General features: G+C 41.5%; 1 protein-coding gene across 1 annotated transcript; it reads left to right on the top strand.

The window, feature by feature from the left end:
* The first annotated feature begins 4,035 nt into the window (after positions 1 to 4,035).
* Positions 4,036 to 25,051, top strand: F2R (coagulation factor II thrombin receptor). Its single transcript, XM_082457327.1, has 2 exons — positions 4,036 to 4,608; positions 21,737 to 25,051. The coding sequence occupies exons 1-2, from the start codon at positions 4,521 to 4,523 to the stop codon at positions 22,930 to 22,932; spliced, it is 1,284 nt and encodes a 427-aa protein (XP_082313453.1). The 5' UTR covers positions 4,036 to 4,520; the 3' UTR covers positions 22,933 to 25,051.
* The last annotated feature ends 943 nt before the right edge of the window (positions 25,052 to 25,994 follow it).

Genomic DNA, 25,994 nt, shown 5'->3' with positions numbered 1-25,994 from the left:
TCAAGGGGGAAAAAAAGCAAAAATAAGTTATATTAGGAATAAAAGTGAGGCCAAAACTACAGATAAAATAGATACCTTTAGAAGAATAAAATGTGGTTATATAATACAAGGAAATATCAATACTATAGTTTAAAAAATTTAGATATACAGGTATCAAACAGGTAAATCTAAAAAAATGCAAACTGCAAAAGTATTCTTAGAGTATGTTACTCTTCGTGTAAATATTTAAAACACACAGAACAATACTAAAAAAAAAAAAAATTGAGGGGAAACACATGTACTAAGCTAAAAGTACAAAAATGTGGATGAGAAAGTTACTCTTCCAGGCAGGTAAAAAGAGTGGAATCAGAAAAGGGAAATGAAAAAGCTTAAACAATTTTATATATATATATAATTTAATGCCATGGGTGTTATATTAGGCTCTGTAGTTTTCTACGCTTGAAATATTGTGTCATTTAAAGAAAAGCAATACAAACTATATGGAATCCAGTTCTTTTTCCCCCTCAAAGCAGTGGTTTTCAAAATGTGTCCCCAGTAGCCTCAGCATCAGCTGGGATCTGGTTAAAAATGCAAATTTTCAGTCCATTTCCCAGACCCACTGAATCAGGAACTCCGGAAATGGAGCTTAGCACTGGGATTTAACAAGTCTTCCTGGTGATTCTCATCCATGCTAAAGTTTGAGAACCCTGTCTTAGAATATTGTTACTCAAAACTTTGGTCTGGAAACCCTCAGACATTACCATCACCTGAGGGTGCTTGTAAAAGTGTAGAATCTGATGTTATAGGTCTTGGATGGAACCCAGGAATCTGCACTTGTGCATGTTAAAAGTCAAAACCACTGGTTTTTTTTGTTTGTTTGTTTGTTTAATAACACCTTTATTAGAGTATAATTGCTTTACAATGGTGTGTTAGTTTCTGCTGTATAACAAAGTGAATCAGCTATACATATACATATATCCGCATATCTCCTCCCTCTGTCTCCTTTCCACCCTCCCTATCCCACCCCTCTAGGTGGTCACAAAGCACTGAGCTGATCTCCCTGTGCTATGCGGCTGCTTCCCACTAGCTATCTATTTTATATTTGATAGTATATTTAAGTCCATGCCACTCTTTCACTTCATCCCAGCTTACCCTTCCCCCTCCCCGTGTCCTCAAGTCCCTTCTCTACGTCTGCGTCTTTATTCCTGTCCTGCCCCTAGGTTCTTCAGAAACTTTTTTTTTTTCCAATTCCGTATATATGTGTTAGCATATGGTATTTATTTTTCTCTTTCTGACTTACTTCACTCTGTATGACAGTCTCTAGGTCCTTCCACCTCACTACAAATAACTCAATTTCATTTCTTTTTATGGCGGAGTAATATTCCATTGTATATATGTGCCACATCTTCTTTATCCATTCATCTGTCGATGGATACTTAGGTTGCTTCCATGTCCTGGCTACTGTAAATAGAGCTGCAGTGAACATTGTGGTACATGACTCTTTTTGAATTATGGTTTTCTCAGGGTATGTGCCCAGTAGTGGGATTGCTGGGTCATATGGTAGTTCTATTTTTAGTTTTTTAAGGAACCTCCATACTGTTCTCCATAGTGGCTGTATCATTTTACATTCCCACCAACAGGGCAAGAGGGTTCCCTTTTCTCCATACCCTCTCCAGCATTTATTGTTTGTAGATTTTTTGATGACGGCCGTTCTGACTGGTGTGAGGTGATAACTCATTGTAGTTTTGATTTGCATTTCTCTAATGATTAGTGATGTTGAGCATCCTTTCATGTAAAACCACTGTTTTTGAAGGTAAGTTCACTTTTTGGTGGCTGCTCAGCTAGCAATCCACAATCTTTAGAGAACACTAAAGTGAGGAAGAAATACCTCATTCTGTTCCACTCTCCTCCTTTGTTCCGTGTATTGCAGCCCCACTCTAATGGATACTTTAGTTAATGTGCACAAAGAATTTAAGCATTTCATTCTTTCAGCAGCCGTCTTTTTGTCACTAGAGGTACATTCTGTTCTAATAATGAAGCACAAAAAGAAAAATTCCTTTTAAACTTTACAGTTTTAGAAAATGGTTATAACATTTTCCAGCAATGAAACAGATAAAATTTAAAAGTATAGTCAGAAAAGTTCATGAAGAACCTAGTGGTAAGACAGGAATTAAGACACAGACTTACTAGAGAATGGACTTGAGGATATGGGGAGGGGGAAGGGTAAGCTGTGACAAAGTGAGAGAGTGGCATGGACATATACACTATCAAATGTAAAATAGATAGTGGGAAGCAGCTGCATAGCACAGGGAGATCAGCTCGGTGCTTTGTGATCACCTAGAGGGGTGGGATAGGGAGGGTGGGAGGGACGGAGATACAAGAGGGAAGAGATATGGGAACATATGTATATGTATAACTGATTCACTTTGTTATAAAGCAGAAACTAACACATCATTGTAAAGCAATTATACTCTAATAAAGATGTTTAAAAAAAAAAGTATAGTCATAGTATTCCATTCTTAAGGCTATACATACATATATACTTGTATGTGATTACAATTTCTTGAATGATGGACAGAAACTTTTAACAGTGGTCATCAAGCAAATGTGGTTTTTAGAAGGGAAGGCTGAAGATACTTTTACTTTTCATTTTATATCCTTTAACTGTTACAATATTTTGTCACATGTATTAATTACTTTTATATTTTACCCTGTATTTGATTCTGAGATGGCCTTTCTTTGTGTTTAAACAATCCTGCAATTGAGATGCATCTTACAAGCAATGGTATGTCACGGTTTAATTGACACCATTGTTTTTCTTGCTTGTGGTACATAACTCAAAATGACGTTTTGAAATCAGTGGCGTCTTAGGGTTGATAAAAAATAAATAGTATGTTGATAGAGAATGAAGAAATATCTAATTTTAATGATTCATATCTACTCTTGGATATGTTTTCCTCCGAGAATTGAATAAGCAATTTTTTAAAAAATAGCGTTAATTAATTGGGTTATTCGGTAATTTACTGAGCAACTTCTATGTACAACAAGACGCTGTGCTCTGAGGATGATGAGGGGAAATACAGGGAAGAACGAGATGGTCTCTGCTGTATTTTCTCCACTGGTTTAAATGTCAGGGCGCTCCTTGGGGAATGATAACTGCGCGAAATTCCCTTTTTAAAAAGCTTAGAAACCTGACCAGTGACTCTCAATAGCAGTTTATCAGACCCAGGGTGCAGAACACACCCCGACATCTGGGAGGAGAAGGGGCTGCGGGTAAACTTTCCCAGAAACGGTCCGTTGAGGGGACCCATTTCCCTTTGCGGTCTGAAAGACGCGCTCACTAGATATGCTCTCTAAACAAATAATCTGCGGGCTCCTCCCCGCGGAGCCTCAGCCGCGCTGTCCCCCAGGGGGCCCTCAGCCAGAGGCTCGAGTGTCCTCCCCCCCCACCCCTTGACTTGAATTTGGCCGAACTCCATTAAACTCGGGTCGTAGCGTCCGGAAAGTGTGAGTTACCTGGGCACTTCGCCCTCCGGGCATCCCGCTCGCAGGAGGCGCCCGAGTACTGCCCGGCGCGCGGGGAAAGCCCAGCCCGCCCGCCTTCTGGAAGAGGCCGCGCGGGTGGGTCCAGCGCGCAGCTCGGCTGAGAGCTCTGGATAGAGGGAGAAAGTTGCAGCCGTGCCCGAGTGCGAACGCGGAGAACCTGTTCTTGGTACCGGATGATCGTATCCACTCGCAGTCATTGTGTCGAAGAAATAAGTGCCCGACGTATGAAATATCTACGTAGCGAAACAAAGGGAAACGAGTAAGAAACGTCAAGAATTCTATTGAAAGCTAAGAGCCCCTTCTCAGCGGGCAACCCTGTCTCTCTACAGTATAAACTTTTAAATCCACTATCCCCAAATTACTAAAACACAAGTCACTTTCAAACTTGTAGCTGAACGCCGAATTTTCAAATGCCGCGCAGTGCTCGGCCTGAGGTCAGGCCCGAGGGCAGGGAGGGGCGCATCCCTGATCGGAGGTTCTCTGCCAAAGTCTTTGCTCCCCGAGAGCAAAGGCTCCCCCCAGACTGAGTTACTGGTAGCTTCGCGGGTCCAAGGCGAAGGCCAAGGAAACAACGTCTTAGTTGCGGGGCAGTGCCTAGCAGCCGGGGCGCGGGGCGGGCGGCGCACCGGGAGAGAGGGCCGGCTAGGTCGCCGAGCCCCGTGGGTGGCCCAGGGGCGGCAGAGGGACCGGCGGGCGGCGGCCGCGTCGAGGCGCACACTCGACGCCAGGGGGCGCCCTTTCCGGCCCGGCGGCCGCGCGCCCCGCCCCCGCCCGCGCCCAGCGCCCCTTGTCCTGCCCAGCGCCGCCAGACACGCCGAGCAACCTCCTCCTGCCAAGCGGCTAGCGCTGTGTCTGCACGCCCCGGCCGCCCTCCGGGCTCTGCGCGAGGTGGGGCGTGGGGGGACAGAGAGTGCGGCCCGAGCCTCCCGGCGGCGGGGCCCGTCTCCCGGAGCAGCGCCGCACCGACCGCGCCGAGCGCCCCGAGCCTCCGGACAATGGGGCCGCGGTGGCTGCTGCTCGTCGCCGCGGGGCTCAGTCTATGCGGCCCCTTGCTGTCGGCCCGCGCCCGAGGCCCCAAGCCAGGTGAGAGTTGCCCCCGGCATTCCCTCCCTGTCCCCACCCCCGGCCCCGCAGCCCGGGCCTCCTCGGGAATGGGGCGGGCGGGAGGAGGAGGGACGCTGCTGCTCCGGGACTCGGTGGGTGCCCCTGACTGCGCCTGCTGCCACAGCGTCCCCCGGGAGCCAGACGGGCGCTCGGGCTGAGATCGGAGTCTCAGCAACTCATATCCAGATGGGGTGCCCGTCCCACCCCCGCTGCGGGCTCAGCTGATGCCCCTTTGCACTGGGTTTTGGAGGATGCAGCCGGCCCCGCGGCAGGGTTTTGGATATGGAGGAGGAGCGGGGGGCTCAGCTGATGCCCCTTTGCACTGGGTTTTGGAGGATGCAGCCGGCCCCGCGGCAGGGTTTTGGATATGGAGGAGGAGCGGGGTCGGATTTTCTTGGGGAAGCCTGAGGGACCTCGTTGCTTTTGTTGTCACTGTGTGGCCTGTTTCTCCCAGGACCACCCCAAAAAGAAAGGGTTTCACGTTGCTCCACCAATAAACGTTCCGGGTTTTTCAAGATGCGGTCGAGAACCGCTCCCGCTGAAGTTTTGTCTTGTTGGAATTGTTTTTCTTGCACAGTTTGCAGGCCAGGAAAGTGGTGTAGAGAAAAGCTTAGTGCCTTGGCCCGCTTAGTAGAAAACTACAGGCCTTGTGTGCAGGAGGCGGTCGTGGTGCGGGATGTTGGGTGCTAACAGGATAGCCACGAGGCGGTGGCGGCGGTTGGGAGGCTTTGTTTGTTTGTTCTCTAGAACCCAGTCTTCCAAGCTTCCAAGTGAGTTGAGGAAAGAGATCCCCTCCTCAGAATCCGGCTCCCTCAGACCCTATGGGATGAAACCATTTCAGTTTCTGATCTGCCGGGAGCAGGAGGTTTCTCACCTAGAATACATTCATTACTAATAGTGTGTATTTTTAAGTATCTGACTGCTTGAGCAAATAAATGTACTTTCCAACCTCTCGCTCTTAAAAAAGCAGGGCGGAGAAGTTGCTTTTAGCCTGTAAAAACCCTAGTTAAAAAGGGAGGGCGGACGCAGCAATTAAATCTGAATGTCTACAGATAGGACCCAGTCCAGACACTATACTTAAAAAAAAAAAAAAAAAAAAGGGAGGGCGGAAATGTTTTTTATTTCTTTGTAGCAATAGTACTTTGTAAGCTTTCAGCCCCTTTTTTCACTTAGAAACAAATTCTAGCTGTTTTTCTTATTATCTGTGAAAGACTGTGTACTCTATTGTTTTCACACCAGAAGGAGTGTAGGCGTATGGAGATTAAGAGGTGACAGCATTTTCCCTGCTCTCCATGTTTGCTCAGGGTGAGTTTTGAGGTGATGCTTTTAGGAACACTAAGAGGCCCACATAGGAACCCAAAGATTTTGGGCCTGTGTTAGCTAGAGAAGTCAAGACTGCTGTTTCTGCCACACTTTTTGCTTTTTCGTCAACCCGAGTGGGGCGTGCTAGGATGCACAGATCTGGCATAGGCAGAAAGAGAACTGAATAACATTGGCTGATTTATCTACACTGGATTCTGGGACCACTTTGGGAGGGAGAGAAGAAAAGAGGATGAGAGAAGAAAAGGAACGCATGTTAAGTGTCATATTCTGAGAAAAAAAAAATGTGCCATATTCTGGGTCAAACCCTGGGCCCGGAGGCATTTTCACTTCACATTATCTCATTTCACCCTCTCAAATGTTTATCCCCTTTTGCTGATTCTGAAATTAAGTCTCAGAGATGATGCACCCAAATTCCAAATAGAGGAGGGGGTCCTGGATGCAAGAAATAAGTGGGGCTTTGTAGTTTTAAATCACTAATAAAATCAACCAAAAATAGGTCTGCTTTTTATTATCACCGTGCATCCGCAATTCTAAACAATGTCTGTCTTAACCAGCTCTATGTGATGTGAGGAGCAGAGAGACCCCAGCTATAGGAAATGCCTCCAGGACTGGCCCTGCCCACCAGTGTGAGCTTTCTTGAAGCACTCTCTTGGGCTTTTTGTCCCCCCACTCATTTTGGCATTTCCTGCATTGTCACTTTGTGAGTATGTCATCTCCCAGGCTAAGATTATAAACCTCCGTTTATCCCTGTGGAGTCTAGAACAGATATTCACTCAGCAGATACTTGTTGAGAAATTCCTAAGTTCATTAACCAGTTTACATTCCTTTGTCCAGGCAATTTAAGTGAGATGCTTTCATCAAAGAGCGTCAGTGTTCTAGAGGTGATGTTCATAAATTCTATAAAGATCTGGAGAGTGAAAGGTACCAGAACAGCTGATGGTGACTGTGGCAGAGGGGGTTGGATGGGAGATTCTGTGTACTGCCTTCCTACCCACCGGGTCAAGCTCAATTCCCTAGCATAGAGGGAGGTGCCCCTTCCCTTGCAGGATGGGTCCCTAGTCTTGTCCAGCCTCCCTTATTTCAGAGCCTCCCCTATTACATAACCTGTTACATTACCTGTACTTCACCCGGCCCCCACCCTCTAGTTCAACCTCCAAGGTAGAACTTTCTCTGGCTTCTGTCCCCTGGCCACTCCCTCTGGCCAAAATGCCCTTCCCACACCCCACGTGTTCACATTTAATTAAGAACAACCACCTGATATCAAGAACCTACTACAGCCAACACCCTGCTTAGGTACATGACATATACTACCTTACTTATTCCTCTAGCCACCTTTTGAGTAGATGTCATCCCCATTCTACAGGTAAGGAAACTGAGGTTAAGTCACAAGTGCAATGAAGTAGAACTGGGATTTGATCACAGGCCTTTCTTTCCTAAGTGCAAGCTTTTCTACACAGGAAATTTAGCCAATATTTTATAATAATTGTAGAGGGAAAGTAACCTTTAAAAATGGTATGAAAAAGTAAAAAGATTAAATTGTGACAAAAAGAATTAAAGAAAAATAATTGCATAAAACAATATAAAATTGTACTATTGAGCATATGACCTAGAAATGTAATACATATTTGACAATAACAGTGCAAAAGAGGGGCATAGAATGAAGCTATGTTGGAGTTAGGAATTGACACTAGATGGCAATTTGAATCCTCAGAAAGAAATGAAGGGAATCAAAATGGGAAATAAGATTAGTATCAAAATAAACTCTATAAATATAAAAATCAATTAATTAAAATTGAGGTGAAATCTACATAGCATAAAATTAACCATTTTTAAGTATACAATTTAGTGGTATTTAATACATTTACAATGTTGTACACCTACCACCTCTATCTAGTTCCAAAAATTTTCATCACCTCAAAAGGAAACCCGGTCCCCATCAAGCACTCAGCCCTCATCCTCCCTACCCCCAACCCCTGGCAGCTACCAATTTGCTTATTGTTTCTCTGGGTTTACCTCTTCTCCATATTCCATGTGAATGGAATCATACAATGTGTGGCCTTTTGTATCTGGGGAACTATATCCCCTTTACTATGGGATACTCACAAAAACCCCAGAAGCATCATTAGGAACCACCGCCTTGGTTTACTTTTGACTGTGATGCTAGTATCAAGGGCTCACAGTTTCAACATTGAGCATTTTCTGTTTGTTTCCCTATTTTGTGGTTTCTTTCATTCTGCCTTTCACCCTCTCATGCTTATGCCTAAAACTGTCAGAGTATATAACTCTCTAGATTGAGCTTCCCCAGACACTCTCTCCCACATTGACCTTGGGATAAGGCTTGGAAAAACCCACGAAGTTACGCCTCCTTTTCCTCCATCCCAAGGCATCTAATGATGTTTTGCCACTTAAAAGGCCATTACCGGCCTTTATACGTTTATTTCCTTTCAAAAGAACCTGCAGTTGGAAATAACAGGAATAATCTGAAATTTGCACTTCAAAACACATTTATTGAACTTTAGGAAAGGACATAATCTAATCTCATCTATTTATATTTCAAGTCTATGGTGTATTAGAAGTCAGGTATTATGGTATATTAAAGGAGTGTTTTCCAGTATTTTCTTTTTTGCTAACCAGCAGTAAGGACTGTAAGAAATACGCTTTACATGATGACACAGTTGCTGCCTATGTGTGCAATAAATATTCATGGGCAGTCATAGTGTATAGTGTATAGAAACAAAAGTTTTACCAACCAGTACTCACCTTTACCACATGCTATGCATTCCAATATTTTCTACACTATTCTATCTTTTAAAAATCTTGTTACAGTCATGTAAATTGATTGCATAAGCACTGTCAATTCTCTGCCATCATTTAAAACCTAGTGCAGCAGGTGCAGTGCACTGTTCTGCAGTTAGCAGAACTGAAGTACATTTTGGCTTTACAAGAAGAGTTCTGCTTTCCAGGAAGTGCTGTTTATGATGGTTTCTATCATCTCTAGAACCTAATTTGTTTGAGTTCAGGTTTACAAACTGCAGTAGAACTTGGGTGGGGTTGGAGCGTGGTGACAGCTTGGTTCCGGGGAAACTGGTGATTATAAACATCCTTTACTGTGAATTAGTTTTCCTTTCAGCTGGTCTTAGAGAGTAGAGAGCGGTGTTCCCAGGACACTGGGCTCAGGGCCTGTAACTTTGGGTGGAGAACAGGCGTGGAGGAAGGGGGAGAGCCAGGGAATCAGAGCCCTTCCCAGAGAGGCCTGCTAGTGTTCTGACCCCACGAGTCAGGCCCTGGCCTTCAGGAGGGGACCCACGCACTTCTTAGTGCCTGCAATGGCCTTGGGTGCACTGACATTGACATTTTCTGGTTGCCTTCACTTCCTGTAACCTCCGCTCTCCCAGCTTCCCCCGCCGGTTTGCTTTCCTATGCTCCCTGTGGAGTCCCTGCTCCAGAAGGTGGGATGGGAGGAGAGGCCACCTCAGATACTGGCGATCTCTTCTTCACTGTGCAGCCAGTGTTTACCTTATTCTACCTTTAATTCTGGCTTTTCCATAAGAGGTTTTTGTTCACTTACTTGCTCTTACTCTGCTGCATCTGGGACAATATTTTAAAAATTTGTTTCTCTGTTTAGTCCTTGAACATCTCTTTACTACATCTGTCCTGTGAGGACTGGGTTGTTGGCATGTGGCTGGTGTGTCACCAAGGTCAGCAGGACTCCTGATTCCCAAGCAACAGCTGTGCACATCATCAACTGAACTTATACATTCACGTGGCCATGTCCTGCCTGCTATAGTTCAAAAGGGTGGGTAGATTCATTTGTTTGGTGAAATGCTTAGAGAAAAAAAAGTAGTACTCTTTTAGGAGTATGTCCTGAATTCACAACTTTTTTAACGAGACAGGGTAAGGTGGTGTGATTCAAAGGGTATGAGCTTTAGAACCAGGCAGATCTGGGTTCAGATCCCAGCTCCTTCACTTCCTAGCTGCGTGACATTGGATTAGTTACTTAGCCTCTCTGTGCCTCCATGTTGGCCATAAAATGGGGGTTATAATGCTTTTCTCGTAAAAATGTTACAGTTACATGAGGTAAGTTAAGCGAAGTACCTGACACATAGTAGGTGGTCGACAAGTGTTAAGTGTTCTTCATACACCAACTCCTCCATATTTCAGAAAAACCTTGGAGGGGTTGGTATCAAATGAATTCTCTCAGTGTAAAACTATGTTCACACAAACATTCAAGAACTTTTTCCCCCTTAAAACTAAGACAAAAGAAAAACAAAAGCAAAAACTGTTGTCCTTAGTTTTTTTTGTTTGTTTGTTTGCTTTTTATCCCTCCAGTTGTTCTAGGTTCAATCTTTTTTCTTCTTTTTTTTAATTTTTGAATTTTATTTTATTTATTTTTTTATACAGCAGGTTCTTATTAGTCATCAATTTTATACACATCAGTGTATATATGTCAATCCCAATCTCCCAATTCATCACACCACCACCCCCGCCACTTTCCCTACTTGGTGTCCAAACATTTGTTCTCTACATCTGTGTCTCAATTTTGGCCCTGCAAACTGGTTCATCTGTACCATTTTTCTAGGTTCCACATATATGCGTTAATATACGATATTTGTTTTTCTCTTTCTGACTTACTTCACTCTGTATGACAGTCTCTAGATCTATCCACATCTCAACAAATGACCCAATTTCGTTCCTTTTTATGGCTGAGTAATATTCCATTGTATATATGTACCACATCTTCTTTATCCATTTGTCTGTCGATGGGCATTTAGGTTGCTTCCATGACCTGACTATTGTAAATAGTGCTGCAGTGAACATTGGGGTGCATGTGTCTTTTTGAATTGTGGTTTTCTCTGGGTATATGCCCAGCAGTGGGATTGCTGGATCATATGGTAATTCTATTTTTAGTTTTTTAAGGAACCTCCATACTGTTCTCCATAGTGGCTGTATCAATTTACATTCCCACCAACAGTGCAAGAGGGTTCCCTTTTCTCCCCACCCTCTCCAGCATTTCTTTGTAGATTTTCTGATGAAGCCCATTCTAACTGGTGTGAGGTGATACCTCATTGTAGTTTTGATTTGCATTTCTCTAATAATTAGTGATGTTGAGCAGCTTTTCATGTGCCTCTTGGCCATCTGTATGTCTTCTTTGGAGAAATGTCTATTTAGGTCTTCTGCCCATTTTTGGATTGGGTTGTTTGTTTTTTTACTATTGAGCTGCATGAGCTCTTTATATATTTTGGAGATTAATCCTTTGTCCGTTGATTCGTTTGCAAATATTTTCTCCCATTCTGAGGGTTGTCTTTTCATCTTGTTTATGGTGTCCTTTGCTGTGCAAAAGCTTTTAAGTTTCATTAGGTCCCATTTGTTTATTTTTGTTTTTATTTCCATTACTCTAGGAGGTGGATCAGAAAAGATCTTGCTGTGATTTATGTCAAAGAGTGTTCTTCCTATGTTTTCCTCTAAGAGTTTTATAGTGTCCGGTCTTACATTTAGGTCTCTAATCCATTTTAAGTTTGTTTTTGTGTATGGTGTTAGGGAGTGTTCTAATTTCATTCTTTTACATGTAGCTGTCTAGTTTTCCCAGCACCACTTACTGAAGAGACTGTCTTTTCTCCATTGTATCCTTGCCTCCTTTGTCATAGATTAGTTGAGCATAGGTGCGTGGGTTTACCTCTGGGCTTTCTATCTTGTTCTATTGATCTGTGTTTCTGTTTTTGTGCCAGTACCATATTGTCTTGATTACTGTAGCTTTGTAGTATAGTCTGAAGTCAGGGAGTCTGATTCCTCCAGCTCCGTTTTTTTCCCTCAAGACTGCTTTGGCTATTCGGGGGCTTTTGTGTCTCCATACAAATTTTAAGATTTTTTGTTCTACTTCTGTAAAAAATGCCATTGGTAATTTGATGGGAATTGCATTGAATCTGTAGATTGCTTTGGGTAATATAGTCATTTTCACAATATTTATTCTTCCAATCCAAGAACATGGTATATCTCTCCATCTGTTGGTATCATCTTTAATTTCTTTCATCAGTGTCTTATAGTTTTCTGCATACAGGTCATTTGTCTCCCTAAGTAGGTTTATTCCTAGGTACTTTATTCTTTTTGTTGCAATGGTAAATGGGAGTGTTTCCTTAATTTCTCTTTCAGATTTTTCAACATTAGTGTATAGGAATGCAAGAGATTTCTGTGCATTAATTTTGTATCCTGCAACTTTACCAAATTCATTGATTAGCTCTAGTAGTTTTCTGGTGGCATCTTTAGGATTCTCTATGTATAGTATCATGTCATCTGCAAACAGTGACAGTTTTACTTCATCTTTTCCAATTTGTATTCCTTTTATTTCTTTTTCTTCTCTGATTGCCGTGGCTAGGACTTCCAAAAGTATGTTGAATAATAGACGTGAGAGTGGACATCCTTGTGTTGTTCCTGATCTTAGAGGAAATGCTTTCAGTTTTTCACCATTGAGAATGATGTTTGCTGTGGGTTTCTCATATATAGCCTTTATTATGTTGAGGTAGGTTCCCTCTATGCCCACTTTCTGGAGAGTTTTTATCATAAATGGGTGTTGAATTTTGTCAAAAGCTTTTTCTGCATCTATTGAGATCATCATATGGTTTTTATTCTTCAATTTGCTAATATGGTGTGTCACATTTATTTATTTGCGTATATTGAAGAATCCTTGCATCCCTGGGATAAATCCCACTTGATCATGATGTATGATCCTTTTAATGTATTGTTGGATTCTGTTTGCTAGTATTTTGTTGAGGATTTTTGCATCTATATTCATCAGTGATATTGGTCTGTAATTTTCTTTTTTTGTAGTACCTTTGTCTGGTTTTGGTATCAGAGTGATGGTGGCCTCATAGAATGAGTTTGGGAGTGTTCCTTCCTTGAAATTTTCTGGAAGAGTTTGAGAAGGATGGGTGTTAGCTCTTCTCTAAATGTTTGATAGAATTCACCTGTGAAGCCATCTGGTCTTGGACTTTTGTTTGTTGGAAGATTTTTAATCACAGTTTCAATTTCATTACTTGTGATTGGTCTGTTCATATTTTCTGCTTCTTCCTGGTTCAGTCTTGAAAGGTTATACCTTTCTAAGAATTTGTCCGTTTCCTCCAGGTTGTCCATTTTATTGGCATAGAGTTGCTTGTAGTAGTCTCTTAGGATGCTTTGTATTTCTGCGGTGTGTGTTGTAACTTCTCCTTTTATATTTCTAATTTTATTTTATTTTTATTTTTTTATAAATTTATTTATTTATTTATTTTTGGCTGTGTTGGGTCTTTGTTTCTGCACACGGGCTTTCTGTTGTTGCGCTGAGCAGGGGCTACTCTTCGTTGTGGTGCGCGGGCTTCTTATTGCAGTGTCTTCTCTTGTCGCATACACAGGCTTTAGGTGCGCGGGCTTCAGTAGTTGTGGCACTCAGGCTCAGTAGTTGTGGCTCTCGGGGGTCTAGAGCTCAGGCTCAGTTGTTACGGCGCATGGGCTTAGTTGCTCCGCGGCATGTGGGATCTTCCCGGACCAGGGCTCGAACCCGTGTCCCCTGCATTGGCAGGCAGATTCTTAACCCCTGTGCCACCAGGGAAGTCCTCATTTCTAATTTTATTGATTTGAGTCCTCTCCTTCTTTTTCTTGATGAGTCTGGCTAATGGTTTATCAATTTTGTTTATCTTTTCAAAGAACCAGCTTTTAGTTTTATTGATCTTTGCTATTGTTTTCTTTGTTTCTATTTCATTTATTTCTGCTCTGATATTTATGATTTCTTTCCTTCTGCTAACTTTGGGTTTTGTTTGTTCTTCTTTCTCTAGTTCCTTTAGGTGTAAGGTTAGATTATTTGAGATTTTTCGTGTTTCTTGAGGTAGGCTTGTATAGCTATAAACTTCCCTCTTAGAACTGCTTTTGCTGCATCCCATAGGTTTTGGATCGTCATGTTTTCATTGTCATTTGTCTCTAGGTATTTTTTGATTTCCTCTTTGATTTCTTCAGTGATCTCTTGGTTATTCAGTAACGTATTGTTTAGCCTCCATGTGTTTTTGTTTTTTATGTTTTTTTCCCTGTAATTGATTTCTAATCTCATAGCATTGTGGTCAGTAAAGATGCTTGATATGATTTCAATTTTCTCCAATTTACTGAGGCTTGATTTGTGACCCAAGATGTGATCTATCCTGGAGAGTGTTCCGAGCACACTTGAGAAGAAAGTGTAATCTGCTGTTTTCAGATGGAATGTCCTATAAATATCAATTAAATCTATCTGGTCTATTGTGTCATTTAAAGCTTCTGTTTCCTTATTTATTTTCATTTTGGATGATCTGTCCATTGGTGTAAGTGAGGTGTTAAAGTCCCCCACTATTATTGTGTTACTGTCGATTTCCTCTTTTATAGCTGTTAGCAGTTGCCTTATGTATTGAGGTGCTCCTATGTCGGGTGCATATATATTTATAATTGTTATATCTTCTTCTTGGATTGATCCCTTGATCATTATGCAGTGTCCTTCCTCGTCTCTTGTAACAGTCTTTATTTTAAAGTCTATTTTATCTGATATGAGTATTGCTACTCCAGCTTTCTTTTGATTTCCATTTGCATAGAATATCTTTTTCCATCCCCTCATTTTCAGTCTGTATGTGTCCCTAGGTCTGAAGTGGGCCTCTTGTAGACAGCATATATATGGGTCTTGTTTTTGTATCCATTCAGCAAGCCTGTGTCTTTTGGTTGAAGCATTTAATCCATTCACGTTTAAGGTAGTTATTGATACGTATGTTCCTATGACCATTTTCTTAATTGTTTTGGGTTTGTTTTTGTAGGTCCTTTTCTTCTCTTGTGTTTCCCACTTAGAGAAGTTCCTTTAGCATTTGTTGTAGAGCTGGTTTGGTGGTGCTGAATTCTCTTCGCTTTTGCTTGTCTGTAAAGCTTTTTATTTCTCCATCGAATCTGAATGAGATCCTTGCCGGGTAGAGTAATCTTGGTTGTAGGTTCTTTCCTTTCATCACTTTAAGTGCATCATGCCACTCCCTTCTGGCTTGTAGAGTTTCTGCTGAGAAATCAGCTGTTAACCTTATGGGAGTTCCCTTGTATGTTATTTGTCATTTTCCCTTTGCTGCTTTTAATAATTTTTCTTTGTCTTTAATTTTTGCCAATTTGATTATTATGTTTCTTGGCATGTTTCTCCTTGGGTTTATCCTGTATGGGACTCGCTGTGCTTCCTGGACTTGGGTGGCTATTTCCTTTCCCATGTTAGGGAAGTTTTTGACTATAATCTCTTCAAATATTTTCTCTGGTCCTTTCTCTCTCTCTTCTCCTTCTGGGACCCCTATAGTGCAAATGTTGTTGTGTTTAATGTTGTCCCAGAGGTCTCTTAGGCTGTCTTCATTTCTTTTCATTCTTTTTTCTTTAGTCTGTTCTGCAGCAGTGAATTCCACCATTCTGTCTTCCAGGTCACTTATCCGTTCTTCTGCCTCAGTTATTCTGCTATTGATTCCTTCTAGTGTAGTTTTCATTTCAGTTATTGTATTGTTCATCTCTGTTTGTTTGTTCTTTAATTCTTTTAGATCTTTGTTGAACATTTCTTGCATCTGCTCCATCTTTGCCTCCATTCTTTTTCCGAGGTCCTGGATCATCTTCACTATCATTATTCTGAATTTTTTTTCTGGAAGTTTGCCTATGTCCACTTCATTTAGTTGTTTTTCTGGGGTTTTATCTTGTTCCTTCATCTGGTACATAGCCCTCTGCCTTTTCATCTTGTCTATCTTTCTGTGAATGTGGTTTTTGTTCCACAGGCTGCAGGATTGTAGTTCTTCTTGCTTCTGCTGTCTGCCCTCTGGTGAATCTGTTGTCCTTAGTTTTTAGTGGCAAGTAAATGTGCATAAAATATTTGCTTTTCTTTTTCTTCTTTTTTTTTTTTCTTTTCATTTTATATGGAAATTTTCAAACATACCAAAAGTGGACAGTGTAATTACCCTCTATGTGTTGTTTTATCGGTACTCTCACTTTCCTCCTCCCCAAATGGACAATTTTAAAGCAAATCCCAGACATTGTGTCATTTCATTCATAAATGTATCACTATATATCCTTAGAGATAAGAACTCTTTTCTTCACATAACCACAATACCATTATAACACCTAAAAAAATGGACCGTTTCTTAATATCATGTACTGTTGAGTCGGTGTTCACATTTTACTGATTGTCTCATAAATGCTTTTTACAGTTGGTTTACTTGAATCAGGATCAAATGAGGCCCACTGTTGCATTAGGTAGATGTGTCTCTTAAATCTTTTAGTCTGTAATGGTTTTCCCTCTTCTCCTTTTTCAAGGCTGTTTGTCAGAGAAACAGGGTCATTCATCTTCTAGACTTTTCTACATACTGGATCTGGCCAGCTGCATCTTGTAGTGGTGTTCAACATGCCTTCTGTCCTCTGCATTTTCTGTAATGTGGTCCATCTGCAGGCTTAACCTGATCCAAGTTTGTTTTTCTGCAAGACTACCTGAGCAGTGGTGCTGTGTACACACCTGTTTCATCACCTCAAGATTGTCTCTCTTTTTGAGATTTTAAGGTTACTCAGTGGACTCAGGTGTTGTCAGATGATCCAGTTGTTAGAAAGTTCCCTATCACCTATACTTTCACCTAACGTTTTTAGCAACAACTGATGATCATTGTACTAAATCTTATTTCACGAAGAGCTTTAAGATGCATTTCTAAATCTGTTACTGTTTCTGTGTTTATGAGCTGGAATTATTTTATAAAGTAGAACTTTTCCTCATTGACTCTTTGGTTTCCCTGAAATATTTTGTTTATAGAAAAGGCAAGACAAATGCTTGAATCTTGCCTTTATTTACCAATTTTCAGACTGGGTCCCCTCATTTCCTCCAAAAGTGACAAAAAAGGTTTTATTTTCCTTTGAGCATCATTATGAACTCATAGATCTTAACAAATATGACATGTTTCCAGTGTTTCCATTCATTTCCATCATTATTCTCTTAATGATTTTTGGCCAGTGGGGAGCTCTCTTTGGATCAGCTTCAGAGTCTTTCTGACCTGACCCTAATGTTCTTTGAAGACGTTCAAGACTCCTCTTGTGTTTTTCCTTCCCCCAGATCTGGAACCAGCCATTTCTTTAAGGAACACTTCTTTTCATGGTGTGCGTTTGCATTTGAGACAGTGGAGTCTTCCTGTAATGTTGCTGTTTTCTGCTTGGAGTTAGTATGTTTCCATCATTTTTCCATCATCCTCTTTAGTTCTCTTTAGCCTGTAGTGTTGAGTCACTCGTGGAGAAATGCAGGGTACATCTCTCCTGCTGTGTGTGTGAATGTAGGCAAGGTCCTGGGACTTCTGCTTTCTTAATTCCCAAAAAGCATGAGCCCTATAGGCTAGTGCTCTGAGTCGGAACCAAGGCTGGCATGTTGTGGGAGGATGAAATGGTATAACTTCCAGGATCACATGGGACCTTGAGAGAGCATCTGGTCACCACTCTGCTTCCAGGCCAGATCTCGTCAAAGTCAGAAAAAGCACTGTGCCTGACTAACTAATTTTTAACAATCTCCAGAGTTAGAGTCCACACTTAAGCTCGTTAGCAATACGCTATGTTCAACAACAAAATTACTCTAGAGCCATTTTAGAGAAACCTAAATTAAGTGAAACTTAGCAACAAGTATGAGAACCAATTTTAGGACCTGACTTAGTTTTTTTTTTTTTTTTTTTAAACCATAACTTAATAAAAACACAGATGGGTTACAAGAGCTTTTCATACACTGACAGGCACTTTCTCCTTGACCTATGAGTTGGGCTAGGACTAAAGGAAAAGCAAGATACCCAAACTCAAATTTCAACCTAAGGGGCTTGAGCTAGTTGGATTTATGTAGTCACCTGGAATTGGTTTTGTTCTTTCTTTGATGTTGGTATATAGTTAAACAAACAAACAAAATTTGTTGACATCCTGTAATCCCATAAAAGCCAAAATATCAAACCTATGGTGGCAAGGATAGGTGATACCTTAGGTAATGATATTTAATCAAGGGATTGTGCATTCTTCCTGGGCTCCAGCCTATAAAATGTCATGTTCCAGTGGGTATAATGTTTCTGTCATAAACACCATACTGCCCAAAAAGGCCTAGCCAGGGAAGAAATTTTTGAAAACAAATACTTATTCCCAAAGTACTAAATACAGAGGAAAGCCTAATGAGAGTTTAATTTTCAGACCAAGTGATGGCATCTAAGAGCTTAGTTATGAGTGTTCAGTCGTTTTCAAGAGGTGTCACTCCTCTAGGTCATGTCCTGATGCTCACGTGTGTGGGCACACGTGCGTGCATGCACTTTTCTCCCTTCCATGCGTGGCAGGAGTCCTCAGTCTGGCCAGGTCCCCAAAGCTACAGCAGAGAGTCATGTTATTTTAAGGTTCCTGTGGGTCAGCGTTTTTGAAGACACATATCTTTGTGGCCTTAAAATGCCAGAACTCATTCATTCTTTTCTTCCTCTTCCCACACATTCTTGACCTCGAGGGTAGCCTCACTTCCCGCAGGGGCTGTTGTACCAGGGTCAGGCCCCCATGTGACTGGATCAAGATGGACAGAGTGAATTAGATGCTTCGAAAGGGGAAGGAAGCGATACTTTGGGAAACGGTTGTGAATTTGAAGTTTGATTTACGGCTCTGAATACTGGGGCCCCGTACCTTACAGCCTCTTCGTGTCCCTCATCACACTGAAAAACCAAACACTGCTAAATGTTTAGGAAGGGAAGAGGAACAGATTCCATTTTAATTTAAAATGATTGAGAGTGAGCAAAAAGCAAACCACATTGAAGTGGTAGGGGAAGAAGAATAATTTCTTACACTGATTAATTTTTGAAGTTTACAAAGTGAACATATATCCTATTTAACATGTGATGCCCCTGGCTGCCAGATTTGTAGGCCAGACAGGTATTGGGATCCGATTTTAATGATTCTGAGACTGAGTTCAGAGCAGTTGAGTGGCTCCTGGTAGAGCCAGTATTAGAATGCAAATCTGTGATTAAAAGCCAACTTAAGGTCCATACCTACCACATGTGGGGCAGGGTACTGCAGACTCAGAGTTAAATAGGAACAGTTTCCTACCCTTGGAGAACAATCTAGCTGTATATGTGTACTCAGAGGCTCATCACTGCAGATTCCTTTTTAATTAATTTTTATTGGAGTATAGTTGCTTTACAATGTTGTGTTAGTTTCTGCTGTACAGCAAAGTGAATCAGCTATATGTATACATATATCCCCTCTGTTTTGGATTTCCTTCCCATTTAGGTCACCACAGAGCACTGAGTAGAGTTCCCTGTGCTATACAGTAGGTTCTCATTAGTTATCTATTTTATACATAGTAGTGTATATATGTCAACCCCAATCTCCCAGTTCATCCCATCCCCTCCTTCTCCCCTTGGTATTCATACATTTGTTCCTTATGTCTGTGAAAATGATACAGATCACTGCAGGTTTTTTGTTCTTCCCCTGTGACAGATCTGCCAGATCACCCCTTTACACTCAGGGGACCCACTCATGCTCTTGCTGAGGTCATCTGACCTCAAGCTTTCACTACCAGGCCCTGTTCTACTGTGTATCGGTTGGTGCTACTTTAGGTTTGCTTTTCATTTTGGAAATAGATGCCAATTTATTGTATTTTATTTTCTAGTTCTAGAATTTCCATTGGTTGGTTTCGTTGCTATTTTCTATTTTTTCGTTCATTTCAATGAAATCTTTTTCTTCCCTTCATTGAGCATAGTTGCAACATACCCTTTAAAATCCTTATCTGCTAATTCCAACATCCGGGTCATCTTGAGATTGGTTTCCATTGATTGTCTTTTTCTCTTGAGACTGGGTCACACTTTCCTGATTCTCTTTATATCGAATGATTTTGAATTGTCTGCTGGACATTATCCTACTGTAAAGACTCAAGATTTTGTTTTATTTCTCCAAAGAATGTTGGTGTTTTTGCTTTAGCAGGCAGTTAATTTGGTTGAACTCAAACTGCAAACGTTTCCTCTTGAGCAAGAAGTTCAAATAGCACTTCCATTCTTTTAACACATTGTTGACCCGGGGGTTTTTGCAGAAACTAACACCTGTGGCCAAAATACATCTCCAGTCAGAAATGTGTTAACTCTAGCAGAGCTGCTTCACATCTTCCCTGAGTGTGCAGGTTCTAGAGTCAACCCAAGCCTGGGGCAGAATTTCCACTGCAATTTGGTGCTCTCTCTATCCCTCTCTGACTTTTTCTTTTCTGGGATTCTCTCCTCACTTTCCAGTGATTGTAGTTGCCCTGAACTCTTTCCTCTGGTTCTTCAGGCAATAGAGACTACGGGTTTTCTATCTGAGTTTCAACCATCTTTTGTGGCACTGACTTTGGCCTTCTCTCAAGCTAAAAGCCACTGAAAACAAGGAACCCACCGGTTGCCATCCTTTCTTTGAAGATCCATCCCTCCCCTCCCTGACGTGACCCTGTGAACCTAAATAACTTCAGGTCATTGATTTGGGGGAGGAAAGGGATCCAGAGTTTGTAATTTTTTGTAATTTTTGTCTAGGGTCTGGTAGGACCTTACAGAAGCAGAACTATCTCTTTTATTGCATTATGCCTCTCTGTGTAAGTTTTTGTTTGCAGGAAGGTTCCACTACTGAAAAATAAAACCGAAAGCTTAAAAATCCGCTGTACTTACCCAATTTCCAGCCAGTTTTCATTCCTCTAACATCACTTCTGAGTAACGTGTGTATCCAGCCTTCGTGGCCAATGCCTCCAGGGATAGAAACCTCATCCTTTTGCCCTGTGGTTTCTCTCCCCACTCCTCAGCTTGCCAAGGCCCAGCGAAGGCTCTCTGTCCGAGTCCCCTCAGTGACAGAATGTTAGCAAAGCTCCTGGGAAGGAAAAGCTGGTTGAGTTCCAGCAACTAAGTGCTGCATTTCTTTGATGAACATTTCAAATGGATGTTTTTGGTGGAGGAGGGTGATAAAAGAAGGACGTTTGCAACTAACTTCTGGTTGATACTCAAAAGAGCCTGGTTGGCCTGGCATCTGCCTGCATGCATGTGGCATTTTGGAACTGAGCTGAGGAAGGCCACTGGCCTAGGACATCTGCTGCGTTGGCCCGCTAAGGAAGGAGACAGGAAGATGACGGTGTGGTAGGTACCTTGTGGTTACATTAGTCGATAACCTGAGACTGTGGCTTGGACCCAAATATGACGAGAGATTTGGGACATTCTACTGTGTAAACAAACTGAAGCTAGTAAAGGAAAGCTACTGTCACATGGATAACGGTCATGGAAATGGGTGCCCTCGGTCCTACTCAAGTTCACCTGTAGCTCCGTAACCTTTAAGATGTTCCCTCAACTTTCTATGTGGATTTTTCCACAAGGAAGAATGGATTTCAAGGGGTGGCCACAAGCTAAATGGAGAAAATGTATACATGCAGACATACGGACGAAAGAGAAGTCACATAGCCTGGGAGTGATTTGTTTATACAGACAGTGGCTCGTATAGAAAAGAAGTCACAGCTCTTTTCTTTCACATCACGTCCTCAGCCTTTCCTGATGTCTGCAGATCTCTGAAAGTGTATCGTTCACCTCATATCTCTGAGGAGCAGAGTTTGAAAAGGGTTTGCTGTGCCAGAACAAAATGTGGTACACTACTTTGAGTTAGCTAATTCCCTGATAAAGTCTGTGATCCCCTTGTGTATCACCTGCTCTTTACCACCCACTCTCCTAGGAAGAAAACAAAAAGCAAAAGTAAAGTGTACTCTCTCCTTGTCTCTTTTGCCTTTTTAATTCGTTTTAAAATTTTTACTTTTCAGAGTCAGAAGCAACAAATGATACTCTGGGTCCCCGGACATTTTTTCTCAGGAATCCCAATGATATATTTGAACCAATCCCACTGAAGGAGGATGAGGACCAAAATGAAAGTGAATTCACAGAAGACAGATTAAGCTCCGGCAATAGAAGCAGTCCTCCTCAAAAATTACCCCCCGTGTTCATCTCAAAAGATGCCTCAGGATATCTGACCAGCACCTGGTTGACTGTCTTTATCCCCTCCGTCTACACCGGCGTGTTCCTCGTAAGCCTTCCTCTAAACATCATGGCCATCATCGTGTTTATCTTGAAGATGAAGATCAAGAAGCCCGCCGTGGTGTACATGCTGCACCTGGCCACGGCAGACGTGCTCTTTGTGTCTGTGCTCCCGTTCAAGATCAGCTACTACTTTTCCGGAAGTGACTGGAGATTTGGGTCTGCCATGTGCCGCTTCATCACCGCGGCGTTCTACTGTAACATGTATGCCTCTATCATGCTCATGACGGTCATCAGCATTGACCGGTTCCTGGCTGTGGTATACCCCATGCAGTCGCTCTCCTGGCGTACTCTGGGGAGGGCTTCCTTCACCTGTCTGGCCATCTGGGCCATGGCCATCGCGGGGGTGGTACCTCTGCTTCTCAAGGAGCAGACCACCCAGGTCCCGGGGCTCAACATAACCACCTGTCACGATGTGCTCAACCAAACGCTGCTCGAAGGCTACTACTCATATTACTTCTCGGCCTTCTCTGCCGTCTTCTTTTTTGTGCCGTTGATCATTTCCACAGTCTGTTACGTGTCTATTATCCGATCTCTTAGCTCTTCCGCGGTTGCCAACCAGAGCAAGAAGTCCCGGGCTTTGTTCTTGTCAGCTGCTGTTTTCTGCATCTTCGTCCTTTGCTTTGGACCCACAAACGTCCTGCTGATTCTACATTACGCATTCCTTTCCCATAATTCCATGACAGAGGCTGCCTACTTTGCCTACCTCCTGTGTGTCTGTGTCAGCAGCATAAGCTGTTGCATTGACCCCTTGATTTACTACTATGCTTCCTCTGAGTGCCAGAGGTACCTCTACAGTATCTTATGCTGCAAAGAAAGTTCAGATCCCAGCAGTTATAACAGCAGCGGTCAGTTGATGGCAAGTAAAATGGACACCTGCTCTAGTAACCTGAATAGTAGCGTATACAAAAAGCTGTTAACTTAGGAAAAGGGACCGACAGTGAGTTAAAAAGAAAATGTTAAAAAAGCAAATAACCTGAGGATTCTACTTAGTCCCTGACAAAAAAGTATTTACTTTACCATCTAAAACAACAAATATATGATTTACATGCCTCCTTATGAGAGCCATTAAGCATATATATTTGTTAGTTACAGGAAAAAAATAACAGGAATAGAAAACAATGTTATTACAAGAGAGTGTTACAACAAGAACTGAAATGTCACTTTTTTCATAAATTTACGTGATTTATTATAGATATATGTGTGTGTGTATATGCGTATTTATACACATATACTTGTATTATTTGCAGTGCAAATGGCACTTTGAAACCCTCTCTTTTTTTCACCAGAGATTATGGAAGTAAACTCTGATTCTCTGATTTCATATGCAAAGTTTAGGTTGGAGTTTAGCCCTGAACATCTGAAGAAGTCCATCAATAGTGAGGGAGTCTACAGTTTGGACTTACACAGCTTTTGCCAATAAGTGTTTTGAAATTGTCCAACAGCAATGTTTAAGTTATTGAGGGATGAGACTTAGTACTATCTGTGTGTAGAGAAAGTTCTGCTGTTTTTCATGTTAAACGTATCAAAGTTTGAATTCTAAAAATTATTAAAACAGATAATATGGGTAGCATTTTTACTGTTTTACATGCCGTGTGTGTAAACTAAGAAGGAGCAGAGGTCCCACCAGTGACCTGAGGTTGGCTTTCAAAGCACCCTGCCCCCAGATGAAGGACTCCAAGCATTAGGTACAAGACAGGGCCAGTTCAGAGAACAGAGGGACCAGGGCCACCATGTTTGCCGTCTCCTGCTGGGATTCCCTCAAGGATTGGCCGTGAGCTTATCGTGTTTATTAGAAGTTGACGAAGTAGGATGTGCTATCCCAAGAGATAATGAATATAAAAGACTGCCCATTTTAAGAGTGGAGAAAGAAGGCACGTTCACTTCTAGCAGTTATGCTGCAAGGACCATTCCCAGATGGAAACACCTATATAGCAAACATGGACACCCATCATGTGCTCTGAACACCCTAATGGGTGCTGGGCAAATAGAGTTGAGTCGGACTGAAACCTGCTGTCAAGAATAACAATGTGGGCCGGTACACAGAGTGGGACGTGTGAAAGAAACACATCATTAGGTAAAGAAGTGCTTTAGCCAGATGTCACCAAGCAAGTTCCACGTAAGCCTGGCAGATAAAGAACTTTGAACATTTGGGTTACTTCTCCCTGTGGTTATAACTTGAGATAAACATAATGTAGTACAGGAAGCGTGTTTTTAAAAATAACTCCTTCAGTAACAATATGAAATGTTTTATTACAGTGTTATTCAAGCAAGATAAAAATTATAAATTCTGTACGTGATATGATCGCCAATCTGACTATGTATCAACATGAAAACAAAGTTTTACATAAAAGAGATTGAAAAAAATAAACCAAAATGTCAACTAAGGATAAAAAAATATTAAGTCCTTCAGTCTGTCTTAATTGGACTCTATTTACAAATGTTTTGTTCAATAAAATACTCAAATCAGATTTTTAAAACATTAATTATGTCAGTCGGATTAGAAATGGCAGAAGAAAATGGAATTGACTTTGAAATCCAGGAAAATTATTCTCTATTTTCCATTCACTTTTCTTAAGAGTTAATGAGATGATTTTACAAGCTATGATGAGTATCAAGTACAGAATATCCTCATGTATTTGAGAAAATAATTTGAAAATTAGGTTGAATTATATCTTTCTTTCCTTATGAAAAAATGTTGGCATTTTAAACAAACAAAAAGAGTAGAAAGTTGTAAGGCAAGTACTTACCTATTTAAAAGAGCAAATTGTTTCCAAATGCCGTAGAATGATTTACATAAAAGTATGTCTTGTAAGTAGAAGCTAACATTGTTTTTATTAATTTAGTTACGATATTCATTTTATCCAACTTAGTGGAGATATACTGTCATTGTTTAATCATTCTGTTTATATTAAAATACCTCTGACTTAATGACTCATTACTGTATTATCAGTATGTACTTATAAAATATTACATCACTGTTTGTATGTTCTTTTTAAAAAAATGTATGTAACCTCTATTAATAAACCTGAAAGTTTGCTTGGTATCTGTTTGGAATAAGATTTTATTGTATCTTTAGAGCCTGTCAGGAAGGCCAGTCTAAGGATTTAGCTGAACAGCGGTTAATGAAGAGGTGATTTGCAGAGGCATGGCCAGGGTTAAGGGAACCAACAAGAGCTGGTGAAGCACCCCAGGGACTAGCAATTAGGGAAAGCTGTTACCACCCCAGGCCTAAAACGAGTGGAGGAGGGAATACACAGACCTCCTCTCCCCCCACCCTCTGATCTCTTGCTGGTGCCTCCCCATTGCTCCTGATTTTAACTTACCCCCAGAGGTCAAGGGAACCTGGGTGATGGGCCCATAAAGGTCAGCTTCCTGGGGTGCAGAGAATGAAACTCAAAGGAAAAAAAATGCAAAATCTCTACCAAAGGCATTGGGTGATTAGATTTCTGTGTCTTTTTTTAAATCCCTTCTTAGGAAAATTCAAGGTTATGTCACTGAGAACATGCTCAGATTCCTGGGTTATGAGCATTGTGGATAGAGTCTGCAGTTGGGTTTTTTGTTTTTTTTTTTATTGGAGAGTAGTTGATTTACAATGTTGTGTTTGTTTCAGGTGTACAGCAAAGTGAATCAGTTATACATATACATATATCTACTCTTTATTTATTTATTTATTAAAAAATTTTTTTTGACCACACTGTGCGGCATGGGGGATCCTTAGTTCCCCGACCAGGGCTCAAACCTGTGCCCACTGCAGTGGAAGCCCACAGTCTTAACCGCTGGACTGCCAGGGAAGTTCCTATCTTTTTTAGATTCTTTTCCCATATAGGCCATTACAGAGTATTGAGTAGAGTTCCCTGTGCTATACAGCAGGTCCTTATTAGTTACCTGTTTTATATAGTAGTGTGTAAATGTCCATCCCAATCTCCCAATTCATCCATCCTCCCCCACGTCCTCTGGTGACCACACGTTTGTTTTCTATATCTC

Source organism: Balaenoptera physalus (assembly GCF_965194825.1).
Source record: "Balaenoptera physalus genome assembly, chromosome: 3".
Taxonomy (NCBI): domain Eukaryota; kingdom Metazoa; phylum Chordata; class Mammalia; order Artiodactyla; family Balaenopteridae; genus Balaenoptera; species Balaenoptera physalus.
Note: the sequence above shows the minus strand (reverse complement) of the source record. Positions and strands in the feature narration are given on the sequence as shown.

What these genes read in the sequence shown, in the direction of transcription:
- F2R (XM_082457327.1), top strand. Translation starts at nt 4,521, where the DNA reads ATGGGGCCGCGGTGGCTGCTGCTCGTCGCCGCGGGGCTCAGTCTATGC. An exon ending in CGCCCGAGGCCCCAAGCCAG is followed by an intron (nt 4,609 to 21,736) that starts GTGAGAGTTGCC and finishes TTTACTTTTCAG; the next exon opens with AGTCAGAAGCAACAAATGAT.